The sequence below is a fragment of the Anastrepha obliqua genome, chromosome 2 (assembly GCF_027943255.1).
Source record: "Anastrepha obliqua isolate idAnaObli1 chromosome 2, idAnaObli1_1.0, whole genome shotgun sequence".
Classification (NCBI taxonomy): Eukaryota; Metazoa; Arthropoda; class Insecta; order Diptera; family Tephritidae; genus Anastrepha; species Anastrepha obliqua.
Genome location: NC_072893.1, coordinates 89,816,873 through 89,827,839, shown reverse-complemented (window position 1 = coordinate 89,827,839; position 10,967 = coordinate 89,816,873). Strand labels below are relative to the sequence as shown.

Sequence of the window (10,967 nt, the reverse complement as noted above, 5' to 3'; positions counted from 1 at the left end):
CAGATCGGATCATTTCTTTTATAATATTATTTTGCAACAGATTCTGCATCACCGCGTGATGCATCCAATTTACAACGAACCTTATGAGCAAATAAACGGTCGTACTTAAGAAAATTTGAGATTTCTAAATCGGTGTGATTTGTGCACACAACAACGGTAAGACCATAACTCTATGTCTTTTCCTTTCCTGAGTTAAGTTGTAGTCCTCCCTTATATCTGAGAAAGAGCAAAAATAAAAATAATAGTTTCGGGAAGTTATAGTCACATCCTTATATGTACATATATGCATGTCCTCCAATACCGTATACACCCTGTATATATGTATATGTATATAAAATGAAGAAAAGTAGCAAAAGCACATGACGAGTACACTAAGCGAAATAGATAAATAAAGAAAACAAATTTCTCAATTTTTCTTCTAAAATAACTCCATATTTAAAACAAATCGGTGTTTCCACCATAGCACCCATTACAACAGCGCAAAGTAATTATGCAGCATCACTTCGGAGATTGTTTATATTGAAAAAATTGAAATTTGAAAAGGTCGAGCGAAGGGGCACCAGGAGATTTGGTGGCTCCTAAAATCCTAAACAACTCAGGCTAAAAAGCACATTGTATTTAAAACTCTGGAAAGGGGGTAGATAGTCAAGGAGGGAAGGATAAAAGTATCAGAGAAAGAGATAGGAAAGAATAGAGACAGAGATAGAGATAGTTATTCCTGTGAAAATTTTCCAGAGAGTTGAGTGCTATCCGCCTCCTCCAAGCATGACAGGCACATTGGGTCCTCATTGATTTTCCAATGGTCGTCATATGCTGACCCCATGGGTTGTGTCCTGTAATGATACTGACCATCAACCGAACGTCTTTCCTTCTAAGTTTTAGTAGAAAGTTTGACAGTTTTCTGTTCGGACTTGGCACAAAACCCTTTGCAGTTCTGCAGCGTTCTAGACCGGACCATCGCTCTTTATGTAGATTGCCTACATAATCACGAATCCAATTCTTGATTCCTGCGAAACTGATTCCGATTATTAGGTCTGGCCCCTGTGGGGGCACCGCTGATCCACGGTTGGCCAATTCGTCGGCGATTTCATTTCCTTGGCCACCTATTGTACCGGAACGCATATAAGTACAAACCTGTTTTGTGTTGCGACAGAATTGAGCTTGTTCTTACATTCTTGAACAATCTTTGAGGTTTGCTTCGCGTTCTCCAGGGCCTTCAGTGCAGCCTGACTGTCACTGAAAACTCCAATCTATATCCCCCTCCATCTCCTCTCGATTATCCATTCGGCTACTTTCAGGATGGCAAAAACTTCAGTCATCGATTTGGTCCAGAATCCTCTGCACTTTCGTACAAAGCCTCTTTAAGGATTTATCCGATGTTAGCGCACAGGCATCATCCGCATATGCTTGGACATGAAAACCGAGTTCTTGCATCTCAGCTAGTAGAGAGTCTACGACCAAGCACCCCAGTAGCGGAGAAAGAACACGCCCTTGGGGATATCCTTGCTTGGCCCTGACGGTGATTAGTTCGTCACTGTTCTCACCAGCGGTTAACAGCCTCTCAGAGAGCATGGAGTGTATCCATTTTACAATGGTTTGAATAACTCCGTGTCGTTCAGCAGAAGAAGATATTGGGCCGAAAGTGGCATTATCAAAAGCCCGCTCAATGTCCACGAACACGCCCATTATGTATTCGTCAGCTTCCAGCCCGGCTTCAATCTTCCTAACAAGATCGTGTAAGGTTGATTCACATGATTTTCCACTCTGGTAAGCGTGTTGATTTCTACTAAGTGGACTTCTCGGCAATACTCGAATGTGTTTCTCCGTTCTAGATTGGTCTAAAACTGTTTGCGAAGGAATAGTCGTCTTTTCCTGGTTCGGAATAAATACTACTCTTACGCGTCGCCATTGGGATAGTATATAACCAAGTGCAAGACAGGTTGTGAAGATTCTTTTCAGGGCCTCTTTCAGCTTGTCTCCTCCTTTTTTAAGCATCGCTGGATATATTCCGTCAGGTCCAGGGAACTTAAAGTTCTCAAAGGTCGACAAGGAAAACCTTATCGATTCTTTTGTCATTATCCGACTAGCAATATACCAGCTGTACCTAGAGGTTCCACCGTTGCTACCGTTATTATTCTTGCGACTCTCTACTTCAGAGAGTTCTACTACCCGGAAAATGGGTTTAGAGTAGAGCATTAAACGTTTCCGATTTGGAAATGGTGTATGAACCATCAGGTTTTCGAATGGAATTGCTTATATTACTTTGACATTATAATTACTAAAGCGCAAATTATGTCTCCAAATTAGTTTTAAGGAGAAAATGCTCGTGGATTTTTGTAATACAATATTTTAGTGCTAATTTCGCTTAATAAATATCAGTTTAGTCTTACTGAACGATTTTGTAAGCTACATTATTAAAGATTTTTTCTTGCTTTTCAAATTCAGTTTGGTAATGGTTGTTGGACTACTAAAATTACACTGCCATGGTGTGCCCACTGCCACTGGAAATCACACCATAGCGACAACAACAACAAATGAGACCGCAACTAAAGATAAGCTAATGACACTCAGCAGAAGCAATGACCAGCAAAGAACACTTTATGCAAGTGAAATGCACGAAAATCTAAATGCAGCAAAAACAACTAGAACAAGTCTGGGGAAGGTGGGCACAGAAGCAACTGCAACAACTGCCACCACATATGAGCAACATTCCTTTGCCACAAATAACAGCATCGACATTGCCGTGTCACCAATGATGAGGTAAATTTAAATTTTTTTCGATGGCAAATCAAAATTTAATGAGTATTTATAAAACCTGAAAGTTGTTGAAAGCCCAAATGTACGCTTTACTTTCAATATTTTCTAGTCAATTACCAGCTGATGTAGCTTTTAGTTTAAAAGGGTCCACGCAAACTGACAGCGCAACCCCCACCACCACCGCCGCCACTTCCAACGGCAATGGGGCACCAGCCAAACGTTTTCATCACCAATTGAACTTTTCTCAGCATCAGCAACAACACCCACTTCCCACCATTACACCTGCAATGCAAGTGGCACGTATTTACGAATCCTTTCGCGCGCTGCCTGAGATGGATCTACACTCTACTGGAGGTCCGCCACGTTTCAAACGGATGTCAGATTTAACAACGGACGACAGTCCAGCCACAACAACAAACACAAGCATAACCACTGCATGGCCGACAACGAGAGCCACCACAGCGACAAGTGTGGACGCCAATGTGACAACAGCAACAAATATGCGTAAGCGCACGGCCTCGGCAGACATGTTGAGTCGCAACATATCCATTATTTTGGAAAATCTACTTAAAAGCTATGAGCAGTCACAACTGCCAACACACGGACAAGGTGAGTGGAGCTGGGCGCTTAAAATCCTTTACCAAAACAATTTTTCAAATATATAAGTTAAGTGAAATAATTTTGAAAGGTGTGCCAACGGTGGTGCGGACCAACATTCTTATACGCAGCATGGGGCCAGTGTCGGAATTGGATATGGACTACTCCATGGATTGCTATTTTAGACAGTATTGGCACGATAAGCGGCTGAGCTTTCAGGGTCCCATACAAAGTCTTTCTCTGAGCATTAAGGTAGAGTATAAAATTTTTACTTGTATAATACAGAAGAAAACTACTAACAAATCTACATATTTTAAGAGAAAATAAAAAAATAATTCAGACATATTTAAGTAAATTACTTTTTCACGTCAGATGCTGGATAAGATTTGGCGGCCGGACACGTATTTTTTCAATGGGAAACACTCACATATACACACCATCACTGTGCCGAATAAATTGCTGCGCTTGGATCAAAATGGTGGCATCTTATATTCCATGAGGTAGGTATTGATTCAATGTACCTGTAACATTTTTATCCAAGGGTAAAAAGCTTTAAATGCTGACCTACAGATAAATTAAGTGCCAAAAAAGATCAGGCCATTATTTCTTTCTAAATCAGCTGCATTCAGGGCATTGCCAATTTGTTCGCATTCAGAACCTCTATAAAGTTTAAAAATCCTGAAAATTTACTTCCAAAGTGAATGGATGTGTTGCCGTAGTTATAGGAATTTTAAAGCGAAATTACGGTCGAAATAATATTCAAAGTAGATTTTGTAAAATGTTTTTCAACTTCGATTTTCTTTTTAGCAATTGAATAGCATATCCCTTTATTTATTTTTAAAGTTCACAATATTTGCTTACAGACTAAGAAATAGAATTTTTAAACAAATAAATTAAGAATATACGGCAATGGTCTTAAAGGTGCTTGGCTGCAATATGCGATATATTTTTAGCGTATCACGTAAATTCATTTAAAAATAATTCTCTGTACTTACAGCACCAGTTATGTAAGAAACTAGCTGTTTTGGCGACTCATCACTTTTTCCATTCAACACATTCACTATATCAAGGAATTTTGATAATATTGGGCATCCTCCAATAAAATGTTCAACGTCTTCTTCGTCACTTAAATTGCAGGGTGTACAATTATTATTATATATACCATTAAGCTTTTAAAGATTGCATCTTGCTTTAAATATAACGGATATTTTGTACCTACCATTTTTGTCATTGAAGTAAGATTTTCCTATGCTAGTCTAAACGTTTATATATTCTTCCTGCACTTTTTTGGGACCGTTACCACATTCTATCTCGAATTTAATTATCACTCACCATTATAAGTTGTTCTTAGTTTCCTTTTCAAACCTTTGGGTATGGATTCTATCAGCCCATCTTAAATTAAATTCCATTTCAATTTTATTAAGTGATTCAGCCCAGAATCGGTTTTTTCGCAATATTTTCAGTGTCAGATTATGGGTAGTCTACTCGAAAATTATTCTTTGTATATAATTTAGAAGTAGTGCAAGAGTATAGACGTGCCCATTTTCCGTATTCGTTTCCAACAATACGGCATAAGAAAGCGAGCATTCCGAAAGTCACACGATTTTTTTAGCTGGTGTTTACTGCTACTTTGGACTAAGTAGGCAACTGAGCAGTAAAGTCCTCTCTCGACGAACAAAACTAACACTCTACAAGGCTCTCATCATGCCCGTCCTAACGTATGGCGCAGAAGCTTGGACGATGACAACATACAATGAAGCGACGCTTGGAGTGTTTGAGAGATTTTTGGACCTTTGCACGTTGGCAGCGGCGAATATCGCAGGCGATGGAACGATGAGCTGTATGAGCTTTACGACGACATAGACATAGCGCAGCGAATAAAGATCCAGCGGCTATGCTGGCTGGGTCATGTTGTCCGAATGGATACAAACGGCTCTGAAAGTATTCGATGCGGTATCAGCTGGTGGTAGTAGAGGAAGAGGAAGGCCTCCTCTGCGTTAGAAAGATCAGGTGGAGAAGGACTTGGCTTCACTTGGTGTGTCCAACTGGCGCCGGTTAGCCCGAGAAAGAAACGACTGGCGCGCTTTGTTAAACTCGGCCAAAATCGCGTAAGCGGTTATGGCGCCAATTAAGAAGAAGAAGAAAGTTGGAGTTATCTACGTCTTCAAACAGAGTAGACCCATGCTTCAGCGGCATATCTTTGAGTGACGCGACATATGACTTGAAACATTTGCCATTTTGAGCTGAAATCAACTTTTTTAGAAAAGAAGTTTGTCGAAGTTGAATTTATATTATTTTTTAGCAGTATTTGGTTTTGACATCTATCACAGTTCCACGTCGTCACTTTTGGCAAATGTCAAATAGAAAATCTGCAAGTGAATGAAATGTGTTCCGCTTCTCTCGAGGACCGAATAAAAATAACTGAAATCCACTATGAGCACGTAAAGAAGGTTAAATCTCGTCCGGGTCGAAATTTATAAGTCCCGCGCACATTCTACCAAAATTTTATTTGAGCTGGCTATTGATTTTTGGAATCAAAAAACTCAAACACAAAAGAGTATTAGAAACTATTCTAGCATCAAGTAAGCAGACGGAAATTTAGTCCTAACATAAAAAAGTGAGCATGGTCATATCCGATCTCAGTAATAATTAAGGCAAATTAAAATGAGGTGGATAAAAATACCTGTACCAAGTTTGGGCGAGTTTTATAAGACGTCATCGAGATACATGCATTGAACCCAAAGTGGACGTTGACCTACCTATTTATACATAATATATCGTTTTTTTTATGAAAATTACCGTTATTTGCAAGGCGTTATTATTGGCCGATTCTGCCCATTTTCAAAACCGATTTACCTTGAACAAAGACTAATGCGCGTACCAAGATTCACGGAAATATCATAAATTATTTTTTGAGCGAGTTATGTACGTATGTGTCTTTACCTATGCGTATGTAAAATGGGAGCCTGTGAAAACTGCAATTAGCAAAACCGTATACAATTTCAGACATTAAAATTATCTAACAGTACTCAGAATAAAAAAGCGAATCGAAATATCGTGCATGAAACACCAAATGATAGAAAAAGTTTCTTCTAAAAACGGTTGCCCCTCGGTATGTGAGTTTGAACACGGCTGGCCATTTGCCTACCGTGAAGTTTAGTAACAACTCCTTATATCCTTATATACCAACTCTCGTTTTCATCTATCTTTGACCCGTACATGGCCTGTTACCAAAACTATCAAAACAGTGTCGAGTCTCTTGCTGAAACAAAAATCTTCTGAGTTTACAGGTTACGTCCGACAAAAGAATATTTTGCGGACCCACATAAGGTGTGCCTTAAACATACAAAACATCAAAAAACCCAGAAAGGAGGACACCTTCTCACAATAAAGACAAGTGCTTCTGAATTGGATTCTTCCATTGCATGACAAGAACATCGCATTCGTTCCATAATGTCCACGTTTTTTTAGAACTATGAGTATAGATATGACAATAAAACTAGCTCGAACCAACTCTAATACTTCTCCAGCCCTTTACAACTTTCTAATACAGTCTCTTACGTATTTTGACCAAAAAACAATTTTAATCTCATAGAGATACATCAGTTTGAATTAAAAATATCAATTTGCTTATATTGAGAGATTTTTTTTTTCGAATTTTGTTCTTTTCACAGACTCACGATAAAAGCGACCTGCCCAATGGAACTAAAAAATTTCCCGATGGATTTACAGTCGTGTCCACTAATAATCGGCAGTTGTAAGTCAAATGAGAAAAATCCACAAACGAAATTTAAATCTATTTCCCTTTTCCCAAAACAGATGGTTATACAAATCGCCAACTAGTCTACGAATGGAAGGGCGAGGCTGACGCGGTGTCATTTGTGCCCGGTATGACATTGAACCAATTCGATTTGATTAGTATGAAACACCGTAATTTCACCTATACAAGGCGCGAGGGAGATTTCTCCGTGCTGCATGTCGCCTTCAATTTGAAACGACACACTGGCTATTTTCTCATTCAGGTGAGTAAATAAATAAAAGAAAAGTGGAACAACTTTCAGTCAACCTCTCAAACATTCTCAGGTTTATGTACCCTGTATATTGATTGTGGTCTTGTCGTGGGTCTCCTTCTGGATACATCGTGAAGCCACTAGCGATCGTGTGGGTCTTTGCGTGACTGCTGTACTCACCCTATCCACCATTAGTTTGGACTCGCGCACCGATTTGCCGAAAGTAAAATACGCAACAGCTCTGGATTGGTTTCTGTTGATGAGTTTCCTTTATTGCATAGCAACATTGTTGGAGTTTGCGGGTGTGCATTATTTTACAAAGGTGTGTTAGTCAATAAATTGTTTTGCGAGGAATTGATAGTATTTATGCCGCTATCTTTTAAGGTTGGCAGTGGTGAAATTCCCATAAGTGAGGACGAATGGGAAGACATTGACGATGGTGTGCCTGATGAAGAGGGAGAAGAAGATATACAAAGTTGCTCAATAAAACGCAGCAATGAATCTGTTTGTGAACTACCACATCCTTTGGCTGGCAACTTTTGCAAGCGCAATACGATGATATGTCCCATTTATAATGTGAGTTTTTAATTTATTCGCATTTTAATACTCTTTTATGGCTCAGCAATTTTCTTCTAATGCTGCGTTTTCTTGCCTTACTTTCATCAGGACCCAGCACAAATATATCCGGCACCATCTTCGCATGCCTCTACCATGGAGCGTACCACGCAAACCGAGCCACCAGTTATCTCCAAGGCACGACAGATGTGGCTTTGTTTTATTGGGGACGAGAAATTTAGAAAACAGCGCGAACGCGATGCAGCTGTGGCAAAAGGTATTAAAGAGTTACGCGAATATATGGGCAATAGGGTGTCCGTTATTTACCAATTTGATTATTTTGCTGCAAGAGTGAAAATATCTGAAATTTACACACAGTTCAACTTTAACTTCGAATAACTTTTAAAGGAGTCAATTTATCGAAAAATTTTAAGAGATCTTTTTTGTAGAGAGTTAAAATTGCCATCAGAATAAGTGTTTTTCATAGCTGTAAAAAAAAGTTTATTCCAAAAAGTAGCAAAATCCCATGTAATTTATATGGGAAATATATCGTGTTTGGGGCAAGGTTTATTCTGAATATTAAGAGCTGATTTTGATCTGATAATTTTTCTTAGACGGAAAACTAAAAGTTTAGAGGGCGTCGCAAAAAAAATAATCAAATTGGTAAATAACGGACACCCTAATGGGCAAATAACCTGAATAGTGACAGGTTTACACCTGGGTACTTACCCACAGATACCCAATTTCATATCCGAGTATTGACCTAATTTCGGGTAGATACTCATTTGAATAAAGAGTATATTTTTTGAATTCTTTAAAGGATGCATAATTTGAATAATTCAATTTAAGAATTGTAACATGCTACAGAAAGTAAAAACGCCGTACCCTCTGCGTTGTATTGGTGCATTTGTATTTTAGTTCTTCGAGGTTTGCCTTTAATACCATATTTTGCGCCCAATAGTGAAAACACATTAAAATAATAATGAAAATCATTTTAAGCGAATACACTCGTCCATTAGCTTGAACCACTTTTCAAAGCGTTTCTGCAAGAGTTGAAAAACATCGACCTCGCATTTTATTTTTGATGTTCGGAAACAAAAAGAAATTATAAGGTAGGGCAGATGACCCAGTGTGCTTGATCTTTTGCGTGCTCAAAAATTCTCTTATGTAATTCGATACGTGAGAGCTCGCATTGTCGTGATGAATAACGTTTCGCCTTCTATAGTTGGATTTCTTTAATTCCCTGAAAACTTCTGACAAAGAAATGGTACAGTTGCGCCATGATCAGATTTTCCGAAAAAAAGCGACCATTTGCATTGAGTTGATTGTACGCGAACAACTTTTGTTGGGCTAAGCTCGACACTGATGTTTTGTTTCCGGCTCATATGCACAGATTCCGGAGTTGTCATCTGTTAAGATGCCATATAAGTGCTTTGAACCACCGCGGCTGAATTTCCCCAACATTTTGTTAAACCAATCAACACAAGTACTTTTTGGGTCATACCAGAAATCGTAAATCGAAAATTTTCATGAGTTAATTCCATCTTTTGGAACTCACTAGCAAAAGAAGAAATAAAGTTCTTAATGAAAACGTTATATGCACGTTTATGCAAAATAAGTTCCAACCTTGTCGATAAATATAGAATTTTCAGCTCATCATAAAAGGTAACCATCGTACTGAACATTTCTTCCAAGTAATTAATGAATTAAGTAAAGTGCGCATATTTTGAATTGGTCATTATATGTGGGGTATTTTTTTAAAAGCTTGAGAACGATTATACAAATATTGATAAATGATTACAGAAATATTGTTCGAATGTTTTTTTTTTATTGTAAACTGGTCTTCAATCATACCCAAGTGGACTGACCTCTACTCTAATGTCACCATTACGTATCTTTTTAAGGTTGAAAAGGAAATCACCGGTCCAGAAAATCTAAAACCTGCTTATAAAATTTGAAATTTTTTTACCAGAAAAGATATTTCACAGGAAATATCCCATAAATATTGAGTTGGGGAATAATTTCATAGCGTTTTTATATTTTCTATTATTTTACAACGATTTCTTTGCTGTTTAGCAAAGGGTAAGTATTCATTTGATACAACTCTTTCTGCTCTAGAAATCTATCTTAATTGTATTTTTGAGTTATTTAATTTTTTTATTAGTTTTGAGGCTTAAGATTGGAATACCCAAAAGGCAAAAATCATTTTCGACCCTGCTCTTCTTTGCTTTTCATTGAGATCAAAAAGCTGCCGAAGCAGCCCGGGACATTTGCGACGCTTAAGGAGAAGGTGTCATAGGTTATTCTACAGCATGGAAATGGTTCGCAAAGTTCAAAAATGACGACTTTGACGCCTTCTGAACTCAATGAAGAACATCTCAAATCACTTTTGCAGGAGAATGGTCGCCAAAGCAGTCGTGAATTAGCGGAAAAAATGAACTGCGATCATAAAACGATTCTCAATAACCTTCATTTAATGCGATTTTCCCACAAATTGGGAGGTTGGGTGCCTCACGAGCTCAACGAAAAATACAAAGAAAGTCACGTTTAAGGGGGTAGCCTGGTTTCTGAGGTCTAAAAATTGCATCTCTTTGCGATTTTTTTTTTTTTTAAGGAAAAAATTAATTTAGCACTGCAAAGGTTTTTTCTATCTTTTAATGAACATTTAAAAAGTATAAAAAATGTTTGTACTGGCTAAAATAAGTTGAAAAAAATGTTTAACATAGAAATTAGTAGAGCGCTGCAACGCTGGAGTTCCCAACTGGCGTACAAAATACTGCTCGTAATTATTATCTAAAGCAAAAAATTGAAATGGATTTCTAATTATCATGATTTTTTATTCTAGATGAACTAAGGAAACTGAGAGAAATTCCTAAATTTCAACTTTTTGGAGGTTTTAAAAAAAAATGCCTTTCTATAAAAAAAAAATTCACTTCAACTTGGTATAAAAATCTTGAAAATTTTTTTTTAATCTATTTTGTTAGTTCAAATAGAAGTGAATTTAATACTGAAGGGAACAAGCTATGATTCATTTCAAAAGGTTCATTA

At 37.8% G+C, this 10,967-nt stretch overlaps 1 protein-coding gene across 1 annotated transcript in view; it reads left to right on the top strand.

The window, feature by feature from the left end:
- The first annotated feature begins 2,450 nt into the window (after nucleotides 1-2,450).
- Nucleotides 2,451-10,967, top strand: part of LOC129238256 (uncharacterized) — a 48,525-nt gene continuing 40,008 nt past the window's right edge. The window contains exons 1-9 of the mRNA XM_054873296.1: nucleotides 2,451-2,760; nucleotides 2,867-3,366; nucleotides 3,446-3,606; nucleotides 3,727-3,854; nucleotides 7,029-7,111; nucleotides 7,174-7,376; nucleotides 7,438-7,686; nucleotides 7,749-7,940; nucleotides 8,031-8,196. Coding sequence (XP_054729271.1) covers nucleotides 2,453-2,760; nucleotides 2,867-3,366; nucleotides 3,446-3,606; nucleotides 3,727-3,854; nucleotides 7,029-7,111; nucleotides 7,174-7,376; nucleotides 7,438-7,686; nucleotides 7,749-7,940; nucleotides 8,031-8,196 — 1,990 coding nt within the window. The 5' untranslated portion in view covers nucleotides 2,451-2,452. The remainder of the gene's footprint in view (nucleotides 2,761-2,866; nucleotides 3,367-3,445; nucleotides 3,607-3,726; nucleotides 3,855-7,028; nucleotides 7,112-7,173; nucleotides 7,377-7,437; nucleotides 7,687-7,748; nucleotides 7,941-8,030; nucleotides 8,197-10,967) is intronic.